An 11932-nucleotide genomic window follows, 5' to 3' on the forward strand; every position below is an offset into this window, starting at 1 on the left:
TAAGAAGGTGGTTCTGTAGTCCAGGGCAGAAGATGTTTCATGCTGGAAAATGTTCAAGGGCCACTCAGAAGTCTTTCATAGGCTGCAAGGGTCCCCTTAGCGGGACTTTGAGTGCCACTGATCTACAGTACCATGTGTCAGTGAGACCATCTGAGCACGTAATTAACTGGAGGAGTTGGCTCCTCTTACTCGCTGTGATGGCAAGAGTACAAAACTTTTCTTCGGGCGCATGTTTGCATAGTGATAAGGAATATTTTACTGAAGGTGTGATATGGCCTTCCCCACAGAGGGTGGAGGTAGTCTCTGCTTAAATCAGAATCGCACATAACGAATGCAGGGCAGCGCATTGCCGGCGCTGCAGGCGAGATTGCTTATGCTCCCTTCAGTGTCTGAACTCATCCAGGAACACATAAGTGAAATAGGGGTCATCACTCTCCTCTGTAGTCACACAAAGTTCCCTATGCGTTTGTGAGTGGGCGTGTGTGTGTATGAAGGACAGCGAGTGAATGAAAATGCGAGGCCGCAAATCTCAGAGAAAATCCTTTGCCATCTATTTATGTATTCTTTTGAAAATCCTGGAGCTCCTCTCTCTTCCACTTTCATGCTTGCTGCGGCCTAGAAATGTAACTGCGTCGCAATGCTGCTCACTCAACTGCTCTATGCTATTTTTATGGCCGACAACAATAGCTAACCATCACGGCCAACAACCATTAACAGCAATGGCACACATGGTTTTGTGCTACGTCCCCTGTAGCGCTTGATGAAAGGAGCTGCCCGGCTGCCGCAGAGAAGCACTGCAACAACCAGACGCTGATATTTGTTACCTGAATGATGCTTCAGGGCTTCAATATAGTGGCCGAGAAATATGAGCACCCGGGTTTCTGCCCCATTGGCTAAGAGGAACATTTCCCCGCAGTCTCACGATTAGTTTGCTGGCCTTCTTCCCCCTGCAAGGTGTGATTCTCCCCTACAGCTGTTTGTCACAGCCGTGTAAAGTATTGCCCTCCAGTCGCGTGCCGCTGCACTAAAATGCATCACATGGCGAGTTTGTCAGCTCAGGAAATATGAGCATATGCGGTGTTTTATGTGTCGGCCAGCTCGGTTGCTGAGTCTTATGACACCTTAACCCTGCCTGCCCACGCCGAACAATGGCAGCTTCTTCCAAATCAGGTCGAAGCATTTGCATAGAAATTGGTTCTAGATCGGAAGATGGGCTCTCAAAAAACTGTCTCTCTCTCCTTTTCCCTCTATCTTTCTGTGTCAAATACACACACACACACACACACAAATAAACAGAGTCATCTAGAGAGTCTGTTCCTTTAAGGCCCAATCACTTCTGAACAATGAGCACTCCTCAAGGAAGTCAGAGGGGAGGACATGATGAGAAATAGATCTAAGGCGACGCTTCATGTTTACCAAAAGGGTGAGTGGTGACGAGAGAGGGTTTAACATGCAGAAATTCTCTGTATGGCATTCTCTTTTAAGATATCTGTAATTTACATGCCTTTGGTCCTCCCAACTCCATTCCCAGTTGTTTCATATTCATATGTTGATTATATAAGGGCGTCCTTTGAGTATACCAGCCTTAAGTAGCAAATATCCTTGTCATTTCTCCTTTGTTGGAGAGTAAATAGAGGAGATTGAGTGGGCAGGAGAGGGAGAGAGAGGGGACATGTGGCCTTAGCAACAAGTCCTCCAAAAGTCAGATTGTCATTGCAGTTGAAAACAATCCATATGAGTATTTTCTGATGTGGCACAAAGCTCCAAAATCGTTAAAAATACCTACAAATGTGTCTTTTCTGGTATAGTTATGGTTAAGATTTGTGGAGGCTTTGTGCATCCAACCTTCCACTGTCATGAGTCGCGATGCTGTTATTTTCTTGTCTGAGATATTGCCAAGCCATTTCTATGTCTTCTTCTGTGTTTGCAGCTTTGCTCAAATGGCAGCACAAACATCAGCATACAGAGGGCAAGAGCCAAAGTTTCCGGTTAGGCCACATTCTCAAAACCCACATTATCTTCAAGCCTGAGCAGATAAAACAGGAGACCTGGCGCATCATCCTCCATAAACCCTTTTAGAGTCTTGCACTTTTACCACACAGCTGATAAATGTCAGAGGTTGATAGTTAAACTGTGGACCGAGCAGCAGGGGTCTGGAGAAACGAAGCAGAGAAAATGGCATTCTGTTGTGGAGACACTCACCTGTAGTGACAGCTACCACAGCGGGCATCATGAGCTAATGCCAGGCTGCATGATGCAGGTGTCTGCACCTAAAGAGCACCTTTCAGTCACATCTGCCATATCGGTGCATGAAGGCCTCTGCACGATGGCAGCTCGGCCATGTCAGAGTTGAAGCGGGGCTGCGAGATAACAGATAGAAAGTTTTCTGCTCGCTTTGTGAATGTCATATATGTGATTTGGAATGTCAGTACGACTATTTTCAGCTGACAACTTCAAAAAAGAACTCATCACCTTTACTTCTGTGATATATGAGCAAGGAGCAGAAATTGTCCCGGTGTCAGAGAAACCTGACAAATGTCTTGCAGAGAGGAAAATCAGCCAGCTCAAGCAACTTTATGGAACATTATCTGCCAAGGACAGTTTGTTTTTGCGGTTAGGTGATGATGTATAGCATTTCACAACTAGCTTAGGCGAGTGTTTCTTCAGTCGTCAGGCAAGGTGTGAGCCGAATCTGATCCTGGTTAGACGTGATAATGGGCAATAAACAATTTTTGAATCATTACGCACAAGCACCCAAACAACAGCTCCCTATCAGACATTCATAAATAATGACTTAACACTCTGCTTTCACTCACGTACTGCTTGTGATACCTAACATACTAATAAAACATGTCCTTTGTGAATTGTTCCACACAAGTATTTTTTTGAAGATCTAATTGAAAGTGGCGTACGATTTGATTTGTATTCATGAACGAGCCGTGCAGCTGTTGCAGAGCGCTCTTGTCATGCTGTTAGGATTCTTGTTGTTGCATGCTAAGCTCATGTTAAGTGTTTGGACAACAGCAGCTTTGAGAATCAATCTTACTAAAGCCTTTTCTTTCCTTGGTGAGTACACAGAATCCTCACATTATGCAGAAATCATCCAAAAAGGCTGGTAAACATATGAAATTCTCAATGTTTGAAGGTTTTATTTACCTTGAGAAGTTGAGTTAGAGTTCAGATTTCACTAAAAAGAGGCCGACACACAGCATGGCGACTCCAGATGCTACATCTGATTGAACACAGTATAACAGATCCCTAAATAAAAGAACAGTAAGAGAGAGGAAACCTTTTATTTGCCATTGAAAGAACAATCTGTGCTCTGCAATATTCACTCGAGAGAACAGGCCATTGATGGGATTTTGAATAAACCATAAAAAAACTCAGTTTTTTGACAGCTGAGCTTGGCAGGTATAGGATTGTGTCTCAGAGCCAGCTATGTTTTACTCTATAATTTCAATAACCGGCAGATCATGATTTTGCTCTTATGCAACTTGGACTCTGAACACAGCCCTATAGACCTGCCACTTAAATGTTCCCTGGAGTGCAAAATTCACATTATGTGCTCGACAAAACACATATAAACATGCTCCTGCCGGTTACTAAATACTGTATGTGACTATTCATGCACTTGCCTTTTGAAATTCTGAGAACCTTTACTGCAGGAGATGAGGGTGCATCCTGTAACAACCAATATAAATGCTAAGTTAACAACAAGAACCGTTTTATAGCCAGTTGAAACGAAGATTATAAGATACGTGCAAATCTTATCAACCTCATGGCTTTTGTATGAACCTGTAAATTTTACAGCGTATGTAGAAAAGTCTGTCATGTATGTAGCGCATAAAATGAATCTGAATTCTGTCCAAAATGGATGGCTTCCAGTGCTCTGAAGGAATCCCTCCCCTGCCCCTGCTCTTCTGCAAACGAGCCAGGATGTTAACACTATTGACATTACCAATGTAGGCGCACTGGGCCTGGGAGGGGACAGCAGAGTGTGTGCTCATGTACCTCCAGCAGTATTCAACGTTTGTCTCTGTGACCCAGGACTACCTGCTGACAAAAGTGCTACCTCATTTCAATGCTAATGTGCTGTTATGGGTATTTTCAAAGTGTTGCTGCTATTTATTATGAATCAGCTTACCTGAGAGGCGCCGGTTAATCCTGTAGATCCCTGCAGAGCTGCTGTGCACCAAGAGGTCATAGAGATACTGTTTAAACAGACTGCTTCTCTTATTATACCAAGGGGACGATATACAGCCGACAGATTCCCTATTTTCTCCGTTTTTTTTCCCGCACATCTGGGAAGTAGCACCGAGGTATCACAAACTGAACTAAGACCCTGTTTTTACATAACAAGACCTCCTTTGTTGTTTTTTCTTCTCTTTTTGTCTCATCTTTATGAACTGTACAGCTTGTGGCAACCAGTCATAACCTGAAGGCTCGCAAGACGCTATCACCAGCAATGACAGTTTGTGAGCAGATTTTGAATAGAGGGCAGCAACGAAATGAAATGTATTTGGAATATAGGCACTGTGTAATGGGAGAAAAAAACAATCTCACAGGCCCGCCAGCTGTTCACTTTAATAACATTAAGATATTGGGTAATGTAGCTGTTTATATATATGGCAACGCAGCTGGGGACTATAAAATCTGTGTAGAGTCATCTTTGTCATCCTGGTTGTGAGATATCAGAACAAACCAAAACAATTCATTGGACTTCTCTTTATGCTCTCTTTAAAACACTCAGATGGCGCCAAAAGTAAGATGGAGCCTCATCCACTGAGATCATCTCCACAGGATTAACCCAAATGTCCATTTTCAGTTTCACCACAGCTCCATCACATCTCTGTCGGGGTCCCGTTGTCCTCTAGAAGTGTTTCATGAGGAAATGCTCATTTATGATCTGATTTTGTATCTGTATTTCCTGAATATTAGCAGTATATTAGCAGAGAGAAGTTTTTCTCCTGCTTCACAGACTTTCAAGAAGTGACATAAACAAGAAAAGCAAGTTTTATTGTAAGAATGTAAAGACAAAGCAACGTCATGTAAGTTGTTAATAAATACAGGCTTTTATAGGAGGGATGGATGGACTTTGGCACCGGCTCACTACGATGAAGCCCGACAGTGATGCAGCTGTGCCTGGTGGACGTTCTCTGAGGATTTAGTGGTGTAAGTTACAAATCAGCTGGCTGTTTTGATTCATTTTGCGCAGTTCATTTCAAAGATTTGTAGCTGCAGAGTTTGTAGTTTGTCCATTTTTTTCCTAAGCTAAGCAATCTCATCATGAGCAGCAAATGATAGCATCACTGTTCATAACACCGTGATATCCAGCACTGCTTCTAACTCTCTGAAGTTCAGTCAGTTGCTGGTTCAAATAGTTTTATTCTGTACAGAACTAGGCCCACATAAGTACTGTTTTAGCTCCATCTATCCAGCTCCAATGCAGAAAGCTCAAGGATTTGGTGTTAAAGAATTGTTCCAGCATGTACCGAACACCTCAAACCAAAACTGAATGTTTTATTCTTCTCTGTATAATCTTGGTTTGTCCTGCTGAGGTTCATTATCTTTCACCTTTATGTCAAAAAGGGTTAATTGTTCAAATCCTGCTGCACATTTCTGTTTGTATTTTGGTGTTTGTGGCAATCTGCAGATAGGAGTTCTTGGTTCGAGTGTCTGCCAACGTTATTAACACATCCAACATTTCAAGCAACCTCCAAGCCCACGGTATTCACATCATTCATATTCCTTATAAACAAACATATTGATCTGTGTATTTGTTGACTAGTCTGATGACTAATAGCTCAGCCTTGTGATTACTTCATACAGTAGTAAGAAAAATCCACTACAGCACTTTCAACTCTGCAGCTTCTCCACATCTGCAAATGGCAAAAGGTGATGCTGAGGTGAAGGCTGCCTGTGAGAAACTGAGACAGCCTCTCTGGTTCTATCTTTCATCCCAGACATGTGAAGATTTTCCCTCCCTACCTCATCTCTTCGTTGACATGCTTCATATCGGCTGGCGTATCACATTCGTGGGGGCCCAGTCAGCTTTAATCACACTCCCTCCTCGTAGTGCTTCCAGCAGCCATCGCTGTAACTGTGGAAAAACCAGGAGAATGCAGAGGTGAGATGAATACCAAGCAGTTTATGATTACATGGGATCAGTACAGATGAAGCTACTGTAGGAAAGATCAAAGCAAAGTGTTTAAGATCATGAAAACAAGACTTTCTTTATGACCTGAAAGTCTTTGTTTAGGTGGAGATCATTTGGAAATGTTTGTCTTATATCCCTTTTCCACCACCAGATGGCACTGTGTGGTGAACAGTCACATTTGGCCCTGAGGCCACAGGATAACAGAGGGAACTGTTGTCCTGTGGGAGTCTTGTTTGGATAATTTTGGGCTACGTGGTCTGAATTCAGACTTCTGCTGGATTTCATTTTCAAATTTGAACTTGTTGAGGATGTACGAAAACAATTATGAATAATGTTTGGATTTAGGTTCACAAAATTTGTCAGATTACCTGCTCTGACCTTCTGGCCTCATTAAGAGAAGCTGAAATTGGTGTAAAAATGGAAAATTATTCTAATATTTTGTTCTAATAACCCTGTTTCCACCTCTCTTGAAGAGAACCTCTGCCCCAGGAAAACCAAACAGTTCAGAATCACTAACCAGGTTCACCACGATGCCCCCCCCCCCTCATGTGAAACACTGATGCTCATGCGAGACACGAAGGAGGAGGCGGCCGCTGGCAACATGCTGCACGCCTCAGGCAGTTTCGCCAAGCATCACCTATAGTGACACCACACACACACATACACACAGTATTTGCTGTGCTCTGTTTCCTGCTGCGCTGACATGTAGCAACACTGACATCTCTTGGCCTGATGGGAAACCATCACAGGACTGAACGGGCCTGAACATCTCTGGGGTGTTGTGTGCACTGTGCTTTTCAATACAAATAGCATCTAAAATACCTGAAATGTGAAAAATATGTAGATTTTATGAGACTCGTGACCACGTCATTATATGCACAAACTGTATAACCATAAGCTTAGGTGATTTTCACATTTCAGCTTGAATGCAGATATTACATAGATCTGTTGGGGTTAGGTCACTTGTAGGATGGGCTTTAAAAACTAATTTAAAAAGTGCAATCAGAGATCAATTCCAGAAATGCATCACTCTATGATTTTTCCCTACCCAGACCTTTATATACCTAGATATCTGTGTGATATTAAGATTGATTTAAGAGATTTTAGTGTAATGTCAGCATGGAAACTAACATCAAAATCTCAAATACGACAGAAGGTAGGTGTATTCTCCATACTGAAAAAGTGTGCTGAGTTAATACAATATATAATATGTTTATACTTATCACCATAGCCAGATATTTAAGGGGCCCCATGGCAAAAAAATAAATAAAAGCTGTTGGGCCCCAGCTTCATTATAACAGTGTTTTGCAAAGAAACCCAGAAACCAACCAATACTCTCAGTCTGGAATAAAACTTACTGGCCTCAGGTTTTCTGTGTGTCTGTGTGTCAATAAGGTTTTTGTAATTTGAAAACACATTTAGGGAAAATGCATCATATGAGCACAAGATAAGTTTGACTCAAGGCCCCTATATTATAAAACAGGATCACAACATTACATTATAATACAGGAGTCAGTTCAAATTAACTGGGACCAAAGGAAGTTGGTAAAAAAAAACAAACAAACAAACAAAACAATATAATTATGTTAATCCATTTCAAAGAGATGCCACAGAAGATACTGGAGTCTTATTCATACTGTGCCTTGAGAACGGTGTTTCTTTAGTTACAGTTATATATTAATTAATTTGACCATTTAAATGTTTGCATGGGTTTTATCTTTGTAAAGCCATTTTTATTGTAGAGTTACACCTGCAATGTTTCTTCTCTGTCATGGCTGAAGGCGACCAGCAGGGGCTCTAGTTGTCTTCTTACCTCCTTATTCGACCAGTAAAGAAAGCGCCGATGGTGTTTTACGCATGCGCAAAGCTAAATATAGTTGTCGCTGTCGGCTTCTGTCATATGTGAGACATGGTGAGAAAACAGCAGATAAAATAAATATGTAATAACTCTGTACTGGCAAACATGCATTTGAATTTAATCCTTATTCAGTTTAGCAATAAAGAGACTGTTGGTAAAATAATTTAAGTGAGGCAATAGAATATAATTTTTTAGTTTATTAAGAAACTAAATTGTTCTTTACCCTTTAAAAAGGTAAGTTTAACTCCATTATAACTGAATTATTTGGCCCTGACATCCGGTGCCACACTACAAATCATATGGAGCTCTTTATTGATGCACTTCACATGCACTTTATATTTCATTTTTATCCTTTTTTTAGTATATGTCCTTAATCTTAATATTGTGTGTTGATAATTTCTAATTTATCTAATCTCCAGGTGTGCAGGTGAGGCTCTCAGATGGAGTCAGTGAGTGAGCAGGTCCGTGGAGGTGGAGGTGAGGAGGAGGAGGAGCAGGCAGGAGCAGAGGAAGCCATGCTGTGGTCCATCCAGGAGGCTCTGGAGAGGCAGACCCTGCAGATAGGAGTATCAGCCTGCGGGGCCACGGCGGTGGTGGATGTGTTGAAGGCCCTCGGCGTGGACGTGGCCCCAGAGGAGGCTGACCGCTGCGTCCAAACCCGCCTGAGGAGGAACGAGTCCCCGCTGCCTGACTACCTGCTGTCCCGGAGCGAAGCTGGTAAATGTCCTGGTGTGCAGGAGATACACAGGTGCCAACACAAGACTTGAGTGTGTTATTTAGCACTGAACATGCCCTCAGCTGTGTGCTTTGACACGTGTAAGGAGGTCACTGTACCTGTGGAGGAGACAAAGCTAAGAACTATTGATCAAGGAAGAGAGAATTTGTATTTACAGGTCACCTGCAAAGTTTGTGTAAAATATAAAACAGCAGGGGTGTGTCCCTGAAAAAATGTACTGCTCCTCTCCAGCTGACCCTTAGATTTGTCAGCATCTTCACATCACCATGTTACTGATGTGAATAAAACACTTTATATTATTTAGGGCTAACTAACAGTTGGTTCTAATATCTCTTAATCTGCCCAAATTGATTTATTTAAATATCACAGGATGCGCTGAGCAAAACTCGATAGAATTGGTCTCTGTTTAGGAGCAGCTGAGATTGTCTCTAAAATGAGAATAGCCGGTCCACCTTAAAGGTCAGTCCACCTTAAGTGAGCCTGGTCCAATTAGGCTAACCAATTGTCGAATTGAAGAGTTAACATAGGGTAAACACTGAAATATACTGTATATTCAGTTTACCATCATAAAAGAAGAACCAGTTAATTTTTGTAATAAACATTTTAGTGCTGTAATTATTGGTTATTTTCATTATCGATTAATCTGTTAGTCATTTAGTCCATAAAATTTCAGGAAAATGGTGAAAAAAGTTCCCAAAGTCCAAGATGACGCCCTCAAATGTCTTGTTTTGTCCTGATCAACAGTCCATAACCCAAAAACATTAAGTTTACTGTCATAGAGGACTAAAGAAATCAGAAAATACTCACATTTAAGAAGCTGGAATCAGAAAATTTGGATATTTTCTTCTTAAAAATGACAAAATAGTTGGTAGTTAAATTAATAGTTGGCAATAGTTGCAGCTCTAAAACATTTAATCATTCAGAATTGTTGCAGATTCGTTTTCTTTCAGTCAACTAATGAGTTAAATGCTATTTCATGTGTCGAACGAGGTGCTGAAAATCAACATTTTAATTCTTTTAGTGTGAACATTGTAGTGACAGGGTGTTTTTTTTGAAAATTACAGCATTGACTAAAAGGATGAGTCTAATTTTGTCTATTTTTATTGAAGCTGTGTGTGTGCGTTAACAAAGTTGGTACAATTCTGCCAACACAAGACACAACAAGTAGAACACAGAGTTAACATGATGAAAAGTCTACAAGATGACAAAACAATCAAAAAGAGAAAGAAATTTAAAAAATAGCCGTACCCAGTATCTGCTCTTGAACAATCCTCTATAAGCTTGTGTGATAGAAAATGTCATCATTACAACTTTTTCAAGAAAAGAAAAAAAGTCTCAAAACTCTGAAGTATATCCATGTACAATTTTATGTGAATATCATTTTGTGTGTCTCAGCTTCTATTCTGTATCTGCTCGTTCTAATGTGTCTATTCACACTTAAAAAACCATCCACTAAATTGCCAGATATTATACTATAAACACTTGGCGCCAGCTCAAAGCTACCGCTCCAGCAAACTGCTCTCTACCATTTCAGGCGATGAAATATTAATACATGAAGGATAATTTTGTATCGGCGCCTGCTCTAACAGGAAGTTATATCTCAGGTGTGACAGATGCTAGCAGGGACTATAACTTCACCGCTAAACGAGGCTCCATAACATCTTGAACCCATAAGCGCTGTTCCTGCCTGTGTGACAGCTGGCTGCACTGCCAACCAGGCAAATTCAAAAAGCACCCTCTTGAATTAGACAAAGACTTTTATGTCTCTCAGAGGAGAGACTGTAATTGACTTTCTCAGCTCTGTTTCACAATTTTTACTCTGACATTTCAGGCATTTATCTCAAGCTGTCGCCCCACTCATGAGACCCTGAGTGGAAAAGAAGTACACTTGTGTTCATTGATTTTAAATATAATAACTTAGTTTCTGTATTGCTAGAGGTGATGAAAAAGGTGAAATGAGGAATTTATTTTTCTTTCAGGTGCGACTCACGCTCAGCTCATCGCGGGAGCGGAGGAAGCCAGTGAAGGGAAGGTTATAGGTCGCTTCTTCCACCTTCACCCTCGCCGGCAGGTCAAACTAGTCCCCTGGCTGGCACGCTGGATCCAGAAAGGCGCCGTTCCCATAGCGACTATGAACATGCAGCTGGTTGTACCCGAGGGAGAGGAGGTGCCCGACGCCTGGCACCATCAGCTCATATTTGGAGTTGCACCCACTGCTGTTTTCATGACCAATCCTTTAGATTTAGGTGTGTAAGGAGGAAGGAAACAGTGACTTTTATTGTTTTTCAGGAGAAATACTTGTTTCCTATGTTTTTATCTCTGTTCCAGTAAGCGAGGGAGAAGTCCACCAGCGACTCTGCAGCGAATCTGTGCTGCTGATTCGCCGAGAAGACGTGCTGCAGCGACTGACGCCAGATTGCTGCCTGTCCGACCTCTCAGATTGCCAGTCTGACCCGCGGTGGAAAGCAATGGATGTCGAAGGTAAAAGCAGTTATTTAAAGTCTTATTCCTGCACATTTTCACCTCATATGCAACATATTTTCCACATCCCCCCCCCCCCTCTGCTTTCTTCAGGTCAAGTGAGACAGATGGCCCTGGAAGAGGAGCAGGGACAAGTGAAGTTAACCCACATTACAATCCCTGCAGCGTACAGCTCAGGCATCACGCTCTTCGCCCGACGACATTCAGAGTTAGGACAAGAACTCCTCGACGCTCCTGAACTTCCTGTGTTGTGACCGGACTGCCACACATGAACTCGAAATAAGCATGAAGACTCGTGTTGTGTTGTGATAAGACTCATCTGCTGTGTTCAAAACTGAAAATATGACACTGATGATCCTCGTGGATTGGAAAATATCCTCCCTGCTGAAGTGATGCTGTGTAACTGAGTCTGACCTCATCGCATCTGAGATGCAAGCAAAAAGACAAGTGATAGAAACGGCACATGATGTTGTAGAATATTTATTTTAAACCACTCGTACATTTACAAAGTGACATTTTAATAGACATCTGTCATGATTTTGAGAGTGACATCTTTGCTGAATGAATTTTTGTCAGTTTTTTGTACCAATATTGACATGGAGTCAGATTTCAAGACATAAAGAAGGTTCCTATAATCAATTCTCAATGTGTGTTTTTATGTTTTTTTATTCTCACCGACTCAGTAGACTGGTACGCTGCA

The 11932-nt window shown here is 41.7% G+C and overlaps 1 protein-coding gene across 7 annotated transcripts in view; it reads left to right on the top strand.

Annotated features, from left to right (window-relative positions):
* The window catches only part of LOC121892434, an 82003-nt gene extending 70442 nt beyond the window's left edge, over positions 1-11561 (top strand). Inside the window, exons 3-9 of one of the 7 annotated variants that reach the window (XM_042405470.1) lie at positions 5080-5172; positions 5654-5727; positions 5964-6127; positions 8435-8732; positions 10731-10997; positions 11080-11232; positions 11326-11561. In XM_042405470.1, the coding sequence (XP_042261404.1) occupies positions 8456-8732; positions 10731-10997; positions 11080-11232; positions 11326-11486 (858 nt within the window). In that variant the 5' untranslated portion in view covers positions 5080-5172; positions 5654-5727; positions 5964-6127; positions 8435-8455 and the 3' untranslated portion in view covers positions 11487-11561. The other 6 variants (XM_042405472.1, XM_042405473.1, XM_042405474.1 and 3 more) reach the window with 6 other exon arrangements.
* The last annotated feature ends 371 nt before the right edge of the window (positions 11562-11932 follow it).

This window comes from Thunnus maccoyii, chromosome 24 (assembly GCF_910596095.1).
Source record: "Thunnus maccoyii chromosome 24, fThuMac1.1, whole genome shotgun sequence".
In the NCBI taxonomy this organism is placed as follows: domain Eukaryota; kingdom Metazoa; phylum Chordata; class Actinopteri; order Scombriformes; family Scombridae; genus Thunnus; species Thunnus maccoyii.